Below are 21,615 nucleotides of genomic sequence, written 5' to 3'. Positions count from 1 at the left end.
ACAGATCAGGGTCCTAGAAATAATAATACATAAACTTTATAGCAAAAAATATACATATAATAATTCATCCTTCTGTGATATATAGAAATGGTGTATATTTGTCTGTGTGAACATATATATAAATCTATGGGTTGTACTTACGTTTAGGGCACTTGTGTATAGATATGTGTATCTAAATACACACAGTATACATTTATATATCTTTCATGTGTGTATACATAAACACACATAAATACACACACACAGGAGAATATTTACACTCTGTGAGTAGACATGTACTCTGGAGAACCTGCACACGAACAGCTGGAGTCCTTCACTGGCTGTGAGCATCCAGGGGGGGTCAGCAACACCCACGTTAGTGTCCACGGGAAGAGCACCGGTGTCACCGCTGTGGGCACAGGACTGGCTTGATGCATCTTCCTTTGTGAAGGACTAAATTTGCCGGACAGTGGCACCCTGCAACGCAGGGCTTGTGGCACGGGCCGATCTCGTTCCAGTTGTCACAGGTTTTGACACATCCTGGGCCACAGGTATCGTAAACTGCACCGTGTTTACACTGAGTTGCTGGAAGGAAGTTAAAGGAAAAAAACATGCATATTACACAGAGCCACACAAGGGAAGGTACCTATATGTTGGATTGGTTTCTGCTGCAAATAGCAAAAAGCACATTTTTTTTTTGTGCAGGACAGCACAAGAGGTAACGGGCACAAACTTGAATATAACAAGTTCCATCTAAACATGAGGAGGAACTTCTTTCCTGTGAGGGTGACAGAGCCCTGGAAGAGGCTGCCCAGAGAGGTGGTGGAGTCTCCTTCTCTGGAGACATTCAAACTCCACCTGGACACGTTCTTGTGCAACCTGCTCTGGGTGGACCTGCTTTGGCAGGGGGTTGGATCTCCAGAGGTCCCTTCCAACCCCATAGCATTCTGTGATTTTGGTATGACGATCGTCTGGAGGAAAAAATCTATTTGTAAAGAAATTCCACTATATTGAGTGCAACACTGCTTTACATCACAAATATAGAGGTAGCAAAATTCCTATTCAAAAAGGTATCAAGTTCCCAGCAGCCTTGAACTTTTTGAGAATTTTAACACAGCTGATGGTATATAAAGCTTTGGCAAGGTTTCTGTCTATAAGCAGATCTATGCTTTATATTTAAGGCTTAACATTGTTTATGTATTTGATATAATGCCTTTTATCAAGGATTCCTGAAACATTTACAAGGACAGACAGTTATTGTCAGTCCTGCTCCTACACAAAGAAGAGAGAGTCATTCTCCATTCAGACTTTCTATTCCTAAGGTTATACTTTCAATATTGCATATTGCAGCAAATGAAACCAATGCTGTTAATTCAGCAGAAACATTTCTAAAACACTTTTTTAAAAAATATTCAATTATTTCTATGCTTTATGCTATTTTACCAAGGGATCACCGAGAATGAGTATTCTTGTACTTAATGATTCCAGTATTTATTCATTGATTTATGTAGTTGACAACTCAATGCATTCCCAACATAAGAGACCACTGAGGGCTCAGCTAAAAGCACTACACCCCCCTCCAGATCAATATTTAAACTCTTAATATTTTATATCCTGCCTTTTTAGTATGGAGAATAATACATGGTCCGATAGCAATAAAAGCCTGTTATTCTTTCTAATGGCTGTGCTGATGGCAAAAACAAGTACTGATAAAATAGCTTATAGATGGCGAGGGACTCTCGAGCATCCAGAATCATCTCTTGCTATTTACAGAGATGTGGTTGCATTAAGGAGGTTTCTTTCATTTTTAAAAGAGATTGAAGGTCCAAATTTTTTGAAGAACAGTTCTGTTATGGAGAGAAAAATGCTGCTTTGTTGTGAGGTTGGGCCTTAGAGTACCATTACAGTACTGCTATTATTCATAAAGAGAAAATATGCAGAAATAAATTGATTAAATATGTATAAGTGTATCATAAAGGATGGAAGTCTTAGAGCTACGTCATTATAAATTTAAGGGGTTCCTCTTCACCAGTAACAAAGTGATCTTCAAAACAGCATCAGCTTCTTGTAAGTTTTACTTCTTACACATTTTATGGCATTTATACATATGTGAAAAGCAGCCCTGAAGAAGGAATTCTGGCAAGATTGTATACAAAGTTCTCAGGACACATATATTAACTAAGCAAACAAACAATTGGAAAAAAATGGATAGTACAGCAAAAAATTACCCTGGAGTAACAGAGAATCAACAGCTGGATATTAGATAGATATTAGGGGAAGAAAAGATGTTTTCTAGCTTTAAGCATGAGAAAGCACTGAGGCAAGCTACCTAAAAACTCTGTGAGACATCTTTTATTGAACATCATTTTAGAACAGGTTGGAATAAATAGCTTTCAGCAATGTTCAAGATAGACCAGTTTTGTTTATAGGCACAGATCTTTTGAGAAATTTTGAGAAATTTTTTCCAGCTTCACATTTCTGTTTTTCTCTGCATGGTAACTTTCATGCACATTGAAGAAGGGACTAAACAAAAGGAATAACTAAAATGAAATTTAAATGAAACAGGGAATTTAGAAGGTGGGAAAAACACGTAAGAAATATTGAGCATACAGCAAAGCCTTACGTTCACTACAAACCCTGCACTTTTACATAACGTGTTAAGAATAGAGATTGACTCTCTGCAAGAGGGGAAACAAAAATGTGCGGAGCTCCCAGGAGCTTTGCAAACAATGCATTAACTGTCTAGAACTGTCTACTTGACCAAGATGTTAAAAGATCGATAGTGTTTGTCCACACGCAACATGAATTAGTTGCTGTTTACTAGAAGCTTTTATCTCTCCTCTCTGAAAACGAGTTTCCCTCCAAAGAATCTCTAACTGACCCACCACAAACTGAAACTTCAGGCTTCAGTACATGTAGTTTTCATATAGAAAGGTCTGTGAGCTTCAGTTTTTAGGCTGCACAGGTTTCATCCCACAAAGCTTTATTGCAGCATTAGCCGGCCTGCTCATTCCATCTGGGCTCTGTTGGATGCCTCTGCCGGTGGGTTTGAGGAAAGTTGGCTGAGGTCTCCTTTCCACTTCCTCATCTCTGCCCCGGAGCAAATGAGATTACAGGCTGCCCTCAGCAGCCATGGCATCTGTAAGTACTCCCCAGCTCTGCTCTACCACACATGGATGTGGTATGTCAAAACACCTCCTTCTCCTTCAGATGATGCCATCTAGAAGATATGTTGACTTTATTTTCTGCTGTAGGCAGTCTATAATGGTATTATTAACTTGCTGTCAAGGGAAAAATCAGAAAAGTTCAATGGCTGCTGTTTAAGTTCCCTGGATGGCTTTTATTGTTGAGTGTTTCAGTTGTTAACATGTGGTGTGATTGATCCAGAACATTCCACTTCATCAACAGTTTAAAAAATAAAAATAAAGCCATTCTGCAGTAGGTTTCCCAGGGACTGCTGAAATGAATCAGTACCGTGTAAACATGGAAAACAGAAAAGATGCCTTTGCACCCCTTCTTTTAAGGCAAATTCCTCTCTTAAAGAACTGAGTTCTGTTAGTAATAACTTCCTTAGTGCACTAGCAAGAAAAAAAATAATCAAAAACCCAACCCCAAAATACAAAAGTTACTAATAATACTGCATTTTGCAACGTTACCAGTCCCAACAGGATTTTTCCACTCTTCTTCTAGAACATGTGTTTGGCATGACAGATGTGAGCTTCCTCAGGCTGCTTTATGAGTTGGTGGGATGACAGCCAGCTCCAGTCCAGAAGCCATATAGTCACATAAATACAGCACTGTGCCTGAGCTAATAAACCCTGCCTAATAAGGCTGTACAGTTTTCAGACCGGAGCTGGTTTATTCCAGCCAGTTTGGCAGTTTCACAGAGATGGCTTGTATCTGTCTGCGCCTGTCTTTGTAGACATGGCCGTAGTTATTTAGGAAGAATTCTTGTTCCCCAAAACAAAAGCCAAAATACCTAACATGGAACTGCTGGCGGATTCCCTTGGTGGATGATATCTGGTAAATCCGATTCCACAGAAACTTCTGAGCTAATATTTCTGCGTCAATGAATCACCCTGCTTCTTCTGTCAGCGTTGCACAGCTTGGGCTTTCGAGGTGCTCTGTAGGACTTTCAAACTGAATGTCACTCATGGTGCTTGCAATTCACAACATCTCCTTCTAACATAGTAGAATGCAATAGATCTAGGTGCTGACCTTCTAGTGATACACTTGTGCTAATCTTTTCAACTTTCAGTTTTTAATGAGTTTCTGCTGAAAAGTCACAGTAGCCTTCTGACACATATTCACATGGAATAAAGCTATTAAAGGAAAGCAACATATAACAGGGAAAAAGAGTGACTTTGGGCAGAAAATTCCACAGCAGAGAAGAAAGGACCCAGGAGAGAAGAGTGAAAATCAGATGTACACTCATCCTCCTCTAGTTCAACCGGTCACATAGGAAAAATAGAAAATTGTTCCGTTTTTATGAGGCTGTTGGAGCATGTCAGCTCATCAGTGCTACCACGTGCACTTTGCATTTTAATAAAGTCCATGTCTGCATTTTCTTCTTGCCTGTACAGTCATGCCCATGGCAGGGAGTTATTGCCATCTGTCATCCTTGAGTCTTCTTTCTCTTGGTGCTCTCAGAAATTCAGTGTTAAATTACTATGGCCCAAGGCCTTTGACCGCTTCATTTTATTTAAGTGCACTTTATAAACTGCTTGCTTAGCCTTTCTTGGGCTAAAAAAAATCTTTTTTCTGTCTCCTTTCCTTTTCAAACCTCTTCCTTCCATTTGTATCTTTTCTTTTCCCTCTCACCTCTGTCACTTTCTCTTATTTCTTCTTTCCCTTACACTGCCTCTCCTGCTTTTTTCTCTTCTCCTTCACACATCCTATTTCTTCCTGTGCCCATCCTAAGAGGTCTCACTCTCCACTACTTCCCATGCAAACCCATATTCCTTTCCAAACCCTCTCAGGTGCTGTGCGGATCTCACCAACCTTTTCCTACCCTAACCATTTTCCTTACTCATTAGCTTCTTCTCTTCACCCCCCCAGTTAAATGGCAGCTGACATTCCCCTTATGGAGCCAACCTCAAAGGACAGCAAACCTCGAGCAGCACTATTTCGTGAAGGATACTGGGGGAGGGAACAGGTCCCGTAATTCAGCCTCCTGAGCATCCTGTTCGGCCGGCCCTCCAGACAACACAAGCTTTCTAAAGATTCTAAAAATGAGCAGTCAGGGTAGAGGAACTGGCAACCACACAAAATCTGGTTTTATAACACACAACAGAATAATTAAAACCCGACTTTACTAATAAGTATACTCCATTTTCATCAGAACGCAGCTTTTCCAAGTATCCCACCAGCTATGAAATGTCAAGCAGGAAATGAAAGTCACAGAACGCTAAAGTTTTATTACGGATATATTGTTTCCTATCCAGGAACTTTTATCCGCAATTAGGACACAATAATTGTAACTACAAGTTTTGGGGCGAAAAAAGCTAAAGACTAAAATCTTGATGCTGGCCACTTGTAACATCTGGAGTACAGTGGATGCACTTTAATTTAACACTACCTTTACTGTAGAAGATGGTGATACTTGTTTGACACTGGAAACTTAAGTGTTTTGAGAGCACTTGATCATATACAGCTTCTCTATATTTTCTGCTTAACAAGACTTCCCCTTTTCCCCTAGAAGTCTGCATAGAGATTAAAAAACTTGGATTCTTGGATTAGCTTTAATGGAAGATGTGTGTTTAAATTCCTTCATCATGTTCTCTCAAGGACTGTTTTTGCCTTTGAAACTTTTCTTGTCTTTGGTAAAATGCCAGAAAAAAATTGTGAAAAGAAGCTTCAATTAGTTAAGTCGTGATATGCCACCACTTGTATAAACTCCTTAAGGCAGGGACTGGAGTTTTTATTCTCTTTACAGCATCTGACACAGTGAGGTCTCAGTCTGAAGTGCTTTGGTTAAAAAAAAACCCAGAAGTCAGGATGCTTGTATCAGGTTCTGCAGGGATCTGCTACCAGATCAATAGATTAAAATTACACGCGTTATTAGTGCTGTCTGAGACCACATCCTTGAATAGGGCTTTCACTTAGTGACACCCTGTTTGGATTGTTCTGTTCCTTTGTAAGAAAAAAACCCAAGCCTTTTGGGAACAGTCAATCAAAGGTAATTTGCTCTGTCACTCACCCATCCCTGTTGCCGTGCCTTCAACACAAAAGGAAATTGAAGTTGAGAGGGTAGACCCCGAGCCACACACAATCACCAAAATGGACCACAGAGTAATAGCTCTTCGACCAGCTCTTCTCCCATTTTTTTTTTCCCCAACTACTGTCAATTGTTTTACATAAATCTGAATACATTTCCAGGCAAACCAATGCCATTATAGAATGTCCTAAATTAATGAGACCATCATCAGGGGAAATATTCATCTGCAATATTGCATTTTACTTCAAGTGCCCATGACCGCAGGCCACCACTTCTCATAGAAAAAATTACTCACAATTACTTGCAATTAATACAGTCCTAATCACATGGGGAATCTGGTCCAAGTACCAAAATTAACAGAGGTTTGCATTTTAATATTCCCATTAAATATATTCTTTCTTCTTCCCTTGCTGAACACGCTGCAATCATGTATGTGTGTTGTCCCTGGACATATGATTGAACAGGAGGTCAAAGGAGTTTAAACATTATCTGTAATCAACTATCTACGTATCCTGAAAGAATAAAGTCTGTACTTCTTCCTGGAAGTACATAAAATTAAGGTAGGTGGCATTAGAGGTGAAAAATTTTTGCCGCAAAATAAACATTTCTAATATTTGATGGTTAAAAATCTTTCCTGGCGAGTTTCTCCGTAACTCAGAATGCAACTTCCCTGCTGGTGCAATCCCAGCTGATCTATTTTTGATCCTCCTCCACCAGCATAAGGTCTGCTGCCTATTAGCCTATGGCCTGGCTTATGACGAAGCAATCCCCAAACGCTTACCTGCACAGTTCTGCTCCGGTACCCACTGGACTTTGAGCCCTTCCCTCTGACAGGCTCGGGCATATGCCAGGAACGACTCACAGTAGCAGTTTTTATGGAGCGGGCACTCGCACATGTCTGTCACGCAGGACCTGCGGAACAAAGCCCCAAAACGAATAAGCAAAGGAAAGCTTTGGCAGACACCTGCCCGAGGTTCGGAGCTCTTTGCTTTCTAATGCCACGGCAACTCGTGCTAAACAGCAAGAAAGTTAAATGCATCGCTGCTGTCGTATCTCAAGGGCTCATCGCTTTTTTGATGTGCTGCTCCGATGCAGAGAAATCTCAAGAGCACCAGGGAGATAATCATGCAGAAACAGGGAGGTGAGAAGAAGACCCAAGAAATGTCAGGCAGAGAGGACCGAGACCACGGTGGGAGAAGGAAAACTCCATTTTTGCAACGATTTCATGTCAACCCAAGGTAAAGACTTCTCTCTTATTTCCTTTAAAGTAATAATTTAATATTTTTACCAATAATAATAGCAGCAGTGTGAAGTGGATGACTTCTGCAGTTAATGAGCCCACGCCCTTGCATGCAAGGGATGAGACATGGTGCCTTCTCTCCAGGTTACCTCCAGCCTCTCCCTGCTTTGAAGGCCCCCAAAATAGCTATATGCCTGTTTTCTCAGCAGCATCACTACTAAATGCCAGGCTTTAAGAGACTCCAAAGGAGCAGGGGCAATGCAGCATAATTGAGCAGTCCTCATGTTAGGAAATCCCCCAGGCGCTTTGTTAACACCACCATCTTCTCCCACTGCATAAGATGGGGTCACTACAAAACTCGGCAGGGAGCAAAGCTGCTAACGTGGCCCTAAGTGAAGCTGCTACTGCATATGTCACCACCATATTTCAAGTTAGCTCATCCAAAACGTGTGCCCATTTGGCACAGACCTAAAATATAACTGGCAAGAGCTGGCGGGTTTGCAGTCGGCAGTTTCTGCATAGGCAAAATGCTTAGCTGCTTCTGCAAATTCAGAAATGATGAGTATCAGCAGGGGCAAGATAAGGGGAAGACACACTCAGCCCTCTGGAAATCATGCCCTCAGTTCCCGTGCTTTCCACTGAGGGGGCTCTGTGCATGCACCCTGGGTGTCAGTGGGCAAGAGCCCCCTGCTCCATGCACGTTCAGGGGTTTCTCCGTTCCTGTGAGAACAAAGCAACAATTGTTGAGAGGCACAAATCCTCCAGAAAGACCAAGGGATGACATAAAAAATGAGCTCTCCACATTAATTGCTCTTGCTGTGGACCAAAACTTCAATTGTCTATAGGAAAATGATGGATATAGGCTTAATTTACCAGAAACTGAATAGGTAATAGCTTGGAAAAGGTGCAAGCACCTCAGTCAAAGTAATCAGGAGCCCTAATGCCCATACACTGCTTTAGAGTCATTGAGAACCCTTAATTCAAAACTAGGAGAGAGGATTAGTGACACTTCAAACAGAGAAGCTTGTTTCTGCATATCCAACAGAGCCCCTTAAAGAGTTGTATTTCCCCTTGCCAAAGTTGCTGGCTATTTCTGTGACCATGCATATGGTTAAATCTGCTTGGCATTTCCATGAGCTTTTGGCCATTTTACTCTCAGTGGAACCCCAACATGAAACTACCTAAAAACCCACTGTGACAAATAAACAACGTAAGTGCTAATGTAAAAAGGTTACCTGTCATGCATTCACTGATATATACGTACTGTAGATAAACAGAGTGGCTTTGGATCAAATACATAACATGTTTGTATTTACAGACCAGTGGTTTCCATTTGAAATAACTTTACTTTCTTGGGAGAATGGGGTTTTATTTTGCTTTAGTTCTGCAGTAGGTCCTTGTGCATCTTTCCAGCAGCAGATGTTGCTATATCACAGATGCAAGGAACAGATCAGTACAACGTCCTTGGCATTGTTGGACATTGTGAGCTGATAAAAGACCTTGTGTAAGCCCAAAGGGCCACCTTTTTACATGACACACTGAGTAACTTTACACTGTTTCCTTTGGCCACACCATGTTTGTGATCTCTTGCCAGCGTCCCTGCAGCAGGCTCTGCTCCGCACACGCCACACCATTTAGGAGGTGTACCTCTCATTTCACAGAGAGATCATAGAATCATATAGACTCACAGAATGGTTAGGGTTGGAAGGGACCTTAAAGATCATCCAGTTCCAACCCCCATGCCATGGGCAGGGACACCTCCCACCAGACCAGGTTGCTCAAAGCCCCATCCAGCCTGGCCTTAAACACCTCCAGGGATGGGGCAGCCACAACCTTTCTGGGCAACCTGTTCCAGTGTCTCACCACCCTCACAGGAAAGAATTTCCTCCTAATATCTCATCTAAATCTCCCCTCTTTCAATTTAAAACCATTACCCCTTCTCCTGTCACTACATCTCCTGACAAAGAGTCCCTCTCCTGTAGGCTCCCTTCAGATATTGGAAGGCTGCTACGAGGTCTCCCTGGAGCCTTCTCTTCTCCAGGCTGAACAACCCCAGCTCTCTCAGCCTGTCCTCATAGCAGAGGTGCTCCAGCCCTCTGATCATCTTCGTGGCCCTCCGCTGGACCCGTTCCAACAAGTCCATGTCCTTCCTGCGTTGAGGACTCCAGGGCTGGACACAGTACTCCAGGTGGGGCCTCACGAGCGCAGAGTAGAGGGGTAGAATCACCTCCCGCGACCTGCTGGCCACACTCCTCTTGATGCAGCCCAGGATGGGGTTGGCTTTCTGGGCTGCCAGCATGCACTGCTGGCTCATGTTGAGCTTCTCATCCACCAACACCCCCACGTCCTTCTCCTCAGGGCTGCTCTCCAGCCATTCTCTGCCCAACCTGTATTTGTGCCTGGGATTGCCATGACCCAGGAGCAGGACCCTGCACTTGGCCTGGTTGAACTTCATGCGGTTTGCACAAGCCCACCTCTCCAGCCTGTCGAGGTCCTTCTGGATGGCATCCCTTCCCTCCAGTGGGTCAACTGCGCCACCAAGTTTGGTGTCATCGGCAAATTTGCTGAGGGTGCACTCAATCCCACTGTCCATGTCTCTGACAAAGATGATGAACAGCACTGGTCCCAGTACCGACCCCTGCGGAACATGATGATGCTTGATAGATGCTTGTTTGCTGCTGCAGAAAATGGTTATCACAAAGAGAGCCTGTAATAATCTCCACAGATAGAGTCCATTGTCAACACTTCATCTTTCTGTTTCTGTGCTAGCCTCTTTTATAAATCAAATTTCACTGCTCTCCACTCAGATTAATTATTATTAATGCCTGTGGTGGTTAGGGATGCTTGCCAGTGCCAGGTTGGCTATGTGTTCACCAACTTCCTGCCTTAGAAATTATAAAATGCTAAACCTGAGGTACTTCCTCTGCTTTTAACAGCATAAATGCAGGGTTTTTTACCATTACTCAAAGAGGGATGCCACCTTCTGCACTGGGTCAACACACCTAGAACTACCTAGTGCATCAGGAAGAGTGTGACCAGCAGGTCTGTTTAGTCTGGAGAAGACTGAGAGGGGATCTGATCAACGCCTATAAATACTTAAAGGGTGGGTGTCAGGAGGATGGGGCCAGTCTTTTTTCAGTGGTGCCCAGCGACAGGACAAGAGGGAACGGGCACAAACTTGAACATAAGAAGTTCCACCATAACATGAGGAGGAACCTCTTTCCTTTGAGGGTGGCAGAGCCCTGGAAGAGGCTGCCCAGAGAGGTGGTGGAGTCTTCTTCTCTGGAGACATTCAAACCCGCCTGGACACGTTCCTGTGCAACCTGCTCTGGGTGGCCCTGCCAAACCCTGCTTTGGCAGGAGGGTTGGACTAGATCATCTCCAGAGGTCCCTTCCAACCCCATAGCATTCTGTGATTCTGTGATACCTCAGGTGGTCGCATCGGGTCAGGAAACCTCTCGTCTCACTGTCAATCACCCAGTGTTTTTAATCATTAACACGTTCACGGCAAGGCTAGCATGCACCCTGATAAAGCTTGAGCACGGTCTGGGGGACTTGGGAGGCCAGGGCAGCCTCACTCTTTGAGGGTGCAGAGAGTTTAGCCCCTACATCCACCTGAGCAGCACGGCGCCATCAGCCCTTGGCACCGAGATGGCCTTGGACATCCAGACAGGCTCCAGAGTGGAACACCTCCACTTCAGCTGGGATCAGCACAGGTGTCCACTAAGGAAGGCAGCAAGCCACGTGCCACACAAACAACACTCTGACTCATTACACACCTAGTTGCTTCTGTAATTTTTATTTTTCTGCAGTGTTTAATCCTGGTGGCAGCTGCTGGGCTCAAGCACTAGGCTTCACTCAGGAGTAATCATCAATTGCAGTGGCTTTATTAATGAATTACAATTGCTACTTATTTGTAAGGTTAAATTAATTAATTAAGGTTAAACAAAAAATGATAGTAAAGGAAATTTTATGCACAGCTGCCAAGCCTAGTCAATAAAAATGAAAACTTTTTTGTTTTTTCCTAATGAAATTCCTTGCTGGCAAGTTTAACACGTTAATATTAATTGTCTTTAGATGAATGGGTAGTTGAGGGAGAGGGATCTTTTTATATCACTTCCAAAGTCAGCAGAGAGCAGGTACATTTGATAGCCACTGCAAGAGCCAAAGGGCAGCTCTGGGAAAGGACACAGAAGCAAAAGATGTCCATCCTCTGGGGGCTGGCTAGTGAGGGGGAGCTGATGGTAGCCCACCGGCAAGCTTTGACTTTGGGTCTCTATTTTTTCCCAAACATGTTAACTTCTTGTATATAATTACATTTGTCACAGTTATTGTTATTACAGTTGTATTAGAGGGCTATTATGGGATGCTTCACTAAATAAATTTTAAAACTGATTCTTGTGTGCTCTCCTAATCCTTTCCCCTCACAAAAATCTTTGGTACGTCCATAGGTTGGTTTTTTTTACCCTCTCTAATGATTGATACATTTCAAAAATTATTCTCTGCTACCCCGGATTCTGCCTCCTCTTCATTCCTCCTTTGAATCTGATAAACAGGTTTGGTGACACTAACTGCATGTATGCAGAGGGTTATCTGTAATCTGACCGGACTGTTCAAACAACAGAAAAATACACTTTTAGTAAAACTTTGGAATTATGCTGATAATTGAGTCGTACTGGCGAGTTACCATACTGCACACAAATGGAGACTTTGGGTCTTCCAAGGTGTTGAGACTCTTTACCTCTACCAAAACCAAAATATTTGCTTAAATGAAGTAAAATTGAAAATATATATCAGAAGCCTAAACATCAATTATTACAGTAATATAAAAATCAAATAGTACAGTCATTAGAAATAATCCTACAGGAAGACTGCAGTGCAATGTACTTATAAAACAAAGCCATTCTACCAGCTATGGAAATACACACAAGATACTTCAGGCAGCCTTAGCTCTGCCCTCAGTGAAATCATAGAGAATCAACGATGTTGTGGTCCAAAAGAAAGTGACATTTCCTTTAAGGACATGTTTACATTTCTAAAAAATATCTGGCTGCGATGGTGCACTTTGTGTGGAGCCCCTGCTCTGAATAACCACTGGAGCACAGCCAACCTCTCAGCCCTCCGCTGGTACCAAATGCCTCACTGTGATTGCTTTTGATGCTGCCTGGGCTGCCTGCAGGCTGCGTGTCAGAGATGGCGCTAATTGGGTGTGTATAATCACAAACTGGTGCAAGGGGAAACCCATGGAAGTGAAGGCATCCGGCAGCTGCGGGACACAGCCTTGAAGGAGAGGAGCGCACACACGCTCTGCTGCCGCATCTTCAAAGCGAGCGGGATGAGCACAGTCCTTCAGCAACAGCCCTTTTTCACATCAGGCTGTGGAAAGTCTCCGAGTCCCACAAAGGGCAAGGAAATGGGTCCTGTGCTACACGCACTATTAAAAAGAAGAAGAAGAGATCACAGCAATGAAGCCTACAGCCTTAGTCTGTGCCACACTGGACTGAAATCGCAGATATTCACTTGCTGAACATCAGCAGTTTGTTCCTTTTCCTTTGCAGTACACACAAATCCAAACCCAGAACCAGCTATTTTAGGAGGGACTATTTCTTTCTGCCTTTTTTTTTTTTTTTTTTCTCCCACATCTCACAACAGGAGTGTGATGCAGAGCATTTTTCAAATCTTTTGGTACCTTCAAGGAGTGGCTCTGTGCAGACGGAAAACACGAACATCTTCCTCTTTCCACCAGTAGGTCTCAACAGACTTCATAAAAGCAATTAGAGATAGTGCATGACCACATCATTTTATGTAGGGGAAGAGGCATGGGGAGGTGAAGAGGTTTGTCCTCTGTACCTGGGATAAGCTGTACCCTTGCAAACTCCAACGCCTGGAGGGTCATCTGCCTACAGAGGGGAAATAATTTCCAGCCTCACCATCCTGTGAGACAGACTTCTTGGGATAACTTCTTATCGGGTACGCCAAATCAGAGTTCTAGTACCAGCTTCGCTTAATTCAGCGCTGGTTATGAAAATAGCCATGCCCTACACAACAGCCAGTTTGGATTCCCATAATCACACCAGAGTGCTCACAATTCAGCAGCAACACTCAGGATTTATTATTCCCGATGCAAAATTTCCCTTACAGGAAAAATAAAAGCCAATGGCTTCTGTCACTAGTTATGTTGTTACAAGACAGTTTGGGCTGGTTTTCCTACCAAGTCCCAGTGAGTTGCCACTATTTATGACCCCAGCTAGAGAAGTCATTTCACAAGGTAGGAAGATGAGAAGATGAGCCATATTCTGACGTTTAAAGGAAAGGCTCATGCTGTTGCTACTGCAAGCTCCCTCTTGGCTGTATGTGAATGTTTAATCTTACTGGAGTATTGGAGCACGGTTTGTAGAGCTGGAGACTTTTTATGGCTTTGAGGCTTGAGATCAGAGGCTTGAGGTCATTCTCTCTTTCTCCAGAATTTACTAACATTAATGCGAAAGCAGCAAATAACTCATGAGGAAGGTAATTTTGGAGGCTGCTGAAAACACAGAAGCCCTTACATCTACTGAGTATTCATTCAAAGCACTTTCCTGGGGAGCAGACTGTTTCATGCAGCAAAGGCAGTCATTTTCAAGGATCATTTCTTCCAAGAACAGGTAACTACATCTGCACTCCCTCTGTGCTTTTCCCACACATCATAACAATGGCAACATTGCCTTAAATTGGGGATCTGATAAAAGCATCCAGAAAAAAGTTAAATCATCAATGCCCTGACCTATTTTTCCAGTAAGTGGGAAAGTGCCCAGAAGAAGCGGCAGGCAGCATGGATGCGCTTTGTACTGGAGACTCCCCCATGGTACAGGAACCCCCACACTGCTGAACTGGCTCCAAAAAGCCCTAAAAACATGGAAAGGGAACCCACTCATCTTTGGTGAGCAGTGTATAGCAAATCTACTGCAGGCGTATGCTTTCCGTGGAGAAATCTCATTCCTACAAAGAGAGCATTGGCCATAACGCCTGACAATATCCGAGTTATTTTTGGCAGATTGCAGAGGAGTTTGCAGCAGTAGACATTTGGATCATGCATTCAAATTTCACACTGATCCCTGCTTTTTGTGCAAATTTGAGTCAGCCCTGGACTGTATTACCCCACAGAGCCAAGCAGAAAGAAATGATAAAATGCACAACTCCACCAAAGGACAAGGGCTGCACGTGATCGAAGATTTCTAGGGCACAGCAGTCACCTTACACACACATTGAAGAGTCCTAATTTAACTCTGAGTGCCATTGTTCCTGCTCCAGATATAGACTTGGCACTCGGAGATAATTAAACAGAATCGCACAAGATATCCACATTCATCTCTGCCTTGCCAAGGCACCCTTCCAAAGCAGTTATTTAGAGGAGCTCAGTCAACTTGGGAAAAGGATGCTTTAAGTGCAAGTGGTAATTATTGTTGGTAATTTCCAACACAGTAGAGACAGACAGCAATTCAATTTTGATTTCATTGCATATACAACTCCCTTAAATAAAGTCAGAACCCATACTTTCCTCACAAAGGGTAAGCAAAAATGTTATTTTCCAGACACTGAATAAATGAAGGTCCATGCAGACCTCTGAAAAAGCATATTGTGCTGCACAATATCACCCAAGCCTATACTATGTGCTGCTAAAAGTATTATCCAAAAGCTTTTGAAAAAGGCCAAAAAGAGTGCTCTATGTGTATTTTTAACCTTTAAATAAAGGGCATGCTGTGCCAGAATTGCATTTTATTGCTTTAACCAACATTACCCACATGAATATGCTAAAATGAACAATGAAACATTCTGGAACATTTTCTAAAACTGCATAAAATTAAAGTTCTCAGGACAGCACTACCCTGACATCACATTTATAATAATCCTGAATATGTAGTAGCAGTGGTAAAGGCAATTAAAAGGAGGGAAGAAGGAAGAACCAAATAAAGAACGAAACAGCACAGCAACTTTCCCTACTTCTTTCTTCACAATAATTCTCCTACTAACATTTTGAGTAGGCTTTTTCTATCTTGTGCTCGGATCCTTACAGACATCTGTGGCTTTAAATGTTCTTTCTGGTCCTGAGAATGGAAAGGTTGGCTAAAATCCCTCCGTGGGGAAATAATTGAACCATGACTGAGGAAGACAATGAAGTCCCACACTGGGCTCCAAGAAGCATCTGGTATGACTCAGAATATTTCCTAGAGCTGAAGGTTACAGTACAGTTGAGCAGCTGACTTGCCACCTTCAGAGAGAGTGGATTTTTGCTCAAGAAAGTCCAACAGAATATGGAAACGTCATCCACGGCCCAGGAAGAGCTGACCTCTTGCACTCCCACTCACTTTCAGAAAGCGGGAGAGAGTTTTCACCTCCTCTTCCTCTCTTTCAGTTGTGTTGGGCCATGCAGAGTTCAACCTTTACTGTCCTGGCATTTGAAAAAAATATCTATACACGTGAGAACTCAAATGGTTTGAGTTTGAGTTCATATGTAGCATATAGCTTGAAGTGAAACATTTAAAAAACACTTCTCTGTGCACATTACATGCAACTTTGTACACAGAATTATTGGAATAAAGAGGATATACAGAAAAAGTTTCTTAGCCCATTTCAAACAAGTTCCAAATATCACACTGAAATGTGCCCATCAAACAACGTTCTCTTTTACTTGCTTACTTGAGCAGTATCCATACAATTTGTTCCGCTTTCTTTGGTGAGATCACTGCAAAAAGGATTTGGCTGCCTATATGTATGATCTGTGGTTTGTATATCTGGCTGGAAAATACAAGGACCATAATAACTGTGCTCTAGAACAGACAAGAGTTTCCAAATTCATTATAAAGAGGTCACTTGCAACAAAAAGGTTGAAACAACAAAAAGATACAGAAGCAAATTTAGGAGTATCACCTGGAACCTGACACGGAAGGTTCAAAAGCTGGAACGTCATTTCTGAAGGCACGTATTTCTTCAGTTAATTAATATCCACAATCATCCATTTGCAAATATGCATCACATAATTAGTAAAGCTGTATGTCTAATGCTACCTGATATGGCTTATCATGCATTTGTACAAAGCTTTCTGGCAAAAAATCTCCTGGTGAGATTCAGAACAGAGAGTGTTCAGAAAGTAAGTCATCTCCCAAGGGGGTTTCTACCAAAAATCCCATCTTTCACAGGCCCAGTAACATAAGGTGTACAGCCTATGTACAACCTACATCACTGGTTCCCTGTGGCAGAGTGTTTTGACCAAATTGATCTACTTTGTGTTTCCAGAAGCCCATCATTTCCCCTTAGAAGCCACACATTCCTGAATTTCATCATTTCTTGTTTTGAATTTCTTAAGCCAATAAGATTCCTTATTGTTTGTCTTGTTCTGACACATGGCAGCAGTATTCAAGCTACTTCAACTGACTACATCATACCGGTATTTCAGATGTGTATATCAAGTCTTTCTTATAAGAGGGGCAGAAATGGAGGATGTCCCAGTGGACCTTCTCTGTATCCATACCAGTAACTTCTATGTTTCCGTTCAGCTCACTGTGTGCACACGCTTAGCTTGGCACTTACTCTGCTAATGTGAACTTGCCTTATGACAGAGCCACTCTATCATAATGGAATTTTCAGTGTCCTCTGGCATAGCTACAATGGAAAATCCATTATCATTTTGAGCTTTTGCATTATGTAATTAACGTAAAATTTTATCTTTTTCTCCATGTCTAGACTTGATTTTTAAAGAAGAGCCCACTCAGCCTGCAGTTCTTCAGGCACAAGTGGAGACTAAACTGTCATATCTTATCTAGACCAAGGAAAAGCCAGTCATTCCAATTCAATTTCAAAAAGACAGACATGTTTTAATATCTAACTTTATAGCATTCAACTGGTACTTTCAATCAACAGTTAAACGTTCTTCTTATTATGTTTCATACAGTGCGAACGAACATGGCATAGACTACATGAATCTAATACGACTGCATCAACTTTGACTCTGGTAGACAGAGAGCCCATTAGTGTATTCTTTGTGACAGTCCTCGTCTGAGAAAAGCCAGAGATTTTTCAGGAGCTTATAAACATCCTAGATAGAACTTCAAAACTTATTGAGAGGTTTTGAAGTCATGGCCCCAGAGAAACAAAAACCATGTAGATACACCAATAGCATATTGCCATAGCCATGAGATAGACATATAAAATAGCACAAGGCTTAAATCTTCTCAAATAAAAATTCAAAACAGATCATCTCCTCTCTACTGACAAAATACACTGTGGCCCTGCTATGCTATCTGTCATAAAAATATGTCATATCCAGTAACAAGCACAATCAGAACACGAAGCAGGAAATATTTCTGAAGTGTAAACATAAACAGAAGTTATCTCCAGCTTTTGATGATGATTCACTGTATATATTTCCAAGGAGGCCTTGTGATATAATAATAAACAGGCTGGCTAGTTTAGAAACCCACATTCTTAAACTCTGCAGAGTCCACTCCCTGGCTTAACCCATACATAATTAACTCCAATCAAGCATATTTTTCCTCTAGGTGGCTGCAGAGCATTTAAAAAGTTGCTAGCTCCAGACAGAATATGAAAGAAAGAGAGCAAGGGAAAGAGCAGATAGGAAAACGCTACTTAGAAAACAGCCTTCCTCCTCATCTTGCTCCCTTTACGAACCAGGGCCGAACTCTCGTTTCAGCGAAGTCCGGCTCACTGAGCCCCTCCAGCCTCTCACACGCCCCCACTGCAATTCACCCGGGAGGTCTCCCTGTTTGCTCTTGATCAAAGATAACTGCTAAAAAATAGGACTTGCAAGAAGTGGCAAGAGCCAGCTTACCTGAATTGAAACATTTGAAAAAACCACTCTGTTCCTGGTTTTGTGGCTTCCTTTGTGGTCCTGGCCCAGACCCACACAAAGACATAGGCACATAAAGTATGATTTAAGCAGAATTCAAAAACCCATACGGTCTTGGCTTGGTTGCCCTGACCCCAGCAAGGCTGACCTTTTCTTGCTGGATATTTAGTTTCTGCCTTTACATTTCCTCAGGCACCTCTGCTTTTGCTCTGCATGTTCTCAAGACTGTGTGGGCATTGGCAGGGGCACAAGCCTGACCAGCATCCTGACCGTGAAGTCCTCCTGGCCACCGAGGAGGGCTATCTTAAAACAGCAGCAGTGCTGCTGTGGTCCCTCCCACTCAAGATTCAATAGACCAGAGGGAGAAGATAACGATACAGGGCTCAGCCAGGAGGCAGAGACCTGGTTTCTGGTCTCTGGTCACTTTGACTTTGCCTGCTACTTCACATGCAGAAAGCTTTGGGTAAGAGATGCTCTGTGTACTACCACAGTTCTTTAACCTTCCTGAGTGCAAGTTGGCAATTGCAAAGCACCGTACAGAGCCTGAAAATACAGTGGATGAAATGCTGTCTCCAGTGAAACTGGTGGGGATTTTCCTACTGAGAACACAGGAGCCAAGACTCTGAACTGTCATCAGCCTTTTATTTTTGCAGTTCTGTACTTCAAGGCTTTGAAGGACCCAGACACTTTCAGGACACCGCTGAACATTAAATTCAAGCTTCCTGAATTAAAATGCTATGAATTAAAATTTCCTGTACTGAACAACCTAAGTAACTCCACAACCTATCAGCCTGTCCTGGGAGCCACAGGAACCCACATGGATGTTACAGACAGAATGACCTAATTGTGGGTGAGGTAGGATGAGATGATACGAGCAGACAGAGCCAAGGTTTGTTCTCCTTCATGACAAACTTACCTTTCAGTATGTTGGTTTGGGCATTGGCTGAATACAAAGACAGCTCTGCTGTGAATTAACAGTCTTTGAAGAGAAATGCTCATGAGGAAGAGCAAACCCTCCTGATCACAGAACGATCACCATCATGGGTTATTTCCCTGCTCATCTGTGGGTGATGCCCAGTGGGAAGAATGCTAAGATAAATTCTGGGCTTTGTCTTGTATACAAAGCCCTAAACATCTGAATCTGACTTTGCCTCTTTTTGTTGTCTAGGCAGGGACTCTACGGAGCAGATCAGTGCCCGATGTCAGCCACCTTGAGTGCTCTGCCTGATGGAGGCACAAAGCAATTCATTCTCCCTCCATCACTTTTCACTCCATAAAACCTTCTCTGGTCTCCCCACAGAAGCAGTGCAGAGAGATCTCAGAGCTGTACCAGTTTGTTATGAAGCTTGCTGTCAAACTTGGCAGTGGTTGCGAGCTGCTTTTAAACCTTTCTCACCCGAGAATTCTGTGGGTAGAAATTGTCAGCGCTGAGTGTGCCTTTCAGCCTTCAGGAAGAGGGAGGCAGCACAGCTACGGCAAAGCAGCCCCTATAGCACGTCTCCTGAAGAAGCCCAACTGACAGGAGAGGGAAATCCCAGGAGGCAATATGGAAGGAAAAACTATTGCTGGAGGTTACGCAGGATTCCTAGTTCATGTTCTCCATGGGTCCTCGGGAACCACAATGTTTACAGTCCATACCTCTGGGAGGCCACTGATTTCTTCCCTTTGTGGTGAACCATGTGGCACCCGCCCTGTAGTTTTCCCTCTTCCATGGATCTTTCCACAGGTGGCGAGCCTGAGGGCCCATATGAAACTATGAGCAGATTAGCTCTGTCAAAACAAAGATCCCATTTTCGTGCCAGTAAGGAAAAAAAGGAGAGAGCAGGGAAATCATGAAATAGAGCGTATGATATATAGAAGGAAAATTGGTTTTTAATAGAATCTTTTCAAAGTTTTCCATTAAACTTTGGTTGCTTGCAGAGCAAGTTTTTGGAATGCAATTCCCTCATCCCCTTAGGATAGTCTGCATTTTATTACGTCAGTAAGGAAGCCCAGCTTATTCCTAGCAAAGCTACTGTATGAAACTTTTCAAGCTCAAGCCAAAGTGGCAGAAGTAAAAGCCCCTCCTGATTGATTTCCAGCCGCTATTCTGGGGCCAGTGATTTAATGGAATTTTTATCATGTGCAAAAGAAACTTCTGCTACCAAGCAATAATAAATCAGAAATGATCACCTCATAATAAATGAGATGATATGCATCCAAATGTTACCCATATGACGACTAGATTTCAGCTGAGATACCTAACCAGAATGAGCAAAGGAATATATCAGAGGAGGGAAGGAGGTATTGGTCATGAATTAGGGGAGGTGAACTGAGTAATGAGAGAATATCAGAAGCTCTTCCTTCCTTCCCTCTCTGCTCCCTTTCCCATTTCAGTGATGCAGGGTGCATGAATATTAGAAATAGCTGCACTGAAAGAAGAGGAATAACTGCAGTACCAGAAGCCCAGGAGAAGAAAAGATAGGGGTCTGGACAAGAGGTAGTATTGTAGGTCTGTTCCCTTGGTGCAGGCAATGGTAGGGAAGTAAGGTGGAGTAAATCCTGTAAATCTGTAGCAATTCTTACAGTTCAGACACAGTAGGGAGGCAGTATGAAAGCTTATGATACACCAGAGGGACGGGATGTCATTCAGAGGGACCTGGACAGGCTGGAGAGGTGGGCCCAGATGAACCATCATGAGGTTCAACAAAAGCAAGTGCAGGATTCTGCACCTGGGAAGAAACAATCCTCAGTATAAATACAGACTGGGGGATGAGGTATTAGAAAGCAGCCCTGAGGAAAGGGACTTGGGGGTGCTGATGGACGAGAAGCTGGACATGAGCAGGCAATGTGCTCTCGCAGCCCAGAAGGCCAATCACATCCTGGGCTGCATCAAAAGAAGTGTTGCCAGCAGATCCAGAGAGGTGATTCTGCCACTTTGCTCTGCTCTGGTGAGACCTCACCTGGAGTACTGTGTGCAGGTCTGGAGCCCTCAATATAGAAAGGACATGGACCTGATGGAGCGGGTCCAGAGGAGGGCCACCAAAATGATCAGGGGGCTGGAGCACCTCTCCTATGAGGACAGACTGAGGGAGCTGGGGGTTGTTTAGCTTGGAGAAAAGGAGGCTCCGGGGAGACCTCATAGCGGCCTTCCAGTACCTGAGGGGGGCCTACAGGAAGGCTGGGGAGGGTCTGTTTACAAAGGCCTGCAGTGACAGGACGAGGGGCAATGGTTTTAAGTTGGAGAAGGGGAGATTTAGATTGGATATTAGGAATAAGTTCTTTACCATGAGGGTGGTGGAACACTGGAACGGGTTGCCCAGGGAGGTGGTTGAGGCCCCTTCCCTTGAGATATTC

General features: G+C 43.1%; 1 protein-coding gene across 1 annotated transcript in view; it reads right to left on the bottom strand.

The window, feature by feature from the left end:
• Window positions 1–382: 382 nt before the first annotated feature.
• The window catches only part of BMPER (BMP binding endothelial regulator), a 163,199-nt gene continuing 141,966 nt past the window's right edge, over window positions 383–21,615 (bottom strand). Inside the window, exons 14-16 of the mRNA XM_074150866.1 lie at window positions 13,232–13,336; window positions 6,978–7,108; window positions 383–564 (exon numbers count right to left, since the gene is read on the bottom strand). Of these exons, the coding sequence (XP_074006967.1) occupies window positions 383–564; window positions 6,978–7,108; window positions 13,232–13,336 (418 nt within the window). The remainder of the gene's footprint in view (window positions 565–6,977; window positions 7,109–13,231; window positions 13,337–21,615) is intronic.

The sequence above is a fragment of the Numenius arquata genome, chromosome 7, assembly GCF_964106895.1.
Source record: "Numenius arquata chromosome 7, bNumArq3.hap1.1, whole genome shotgun sequence".
Lineage (NCBI taxonomy): Eukaryota > Metazoa > Chordata > Aves > Charadriiformes > Scolopacidae > Numenius > Numenius arquata.
The sequence above is the reverse complement of the archived record's forward strand: the minus strand, read 5'-3'. Positions and strand labels throughout refer to the sequence as shown.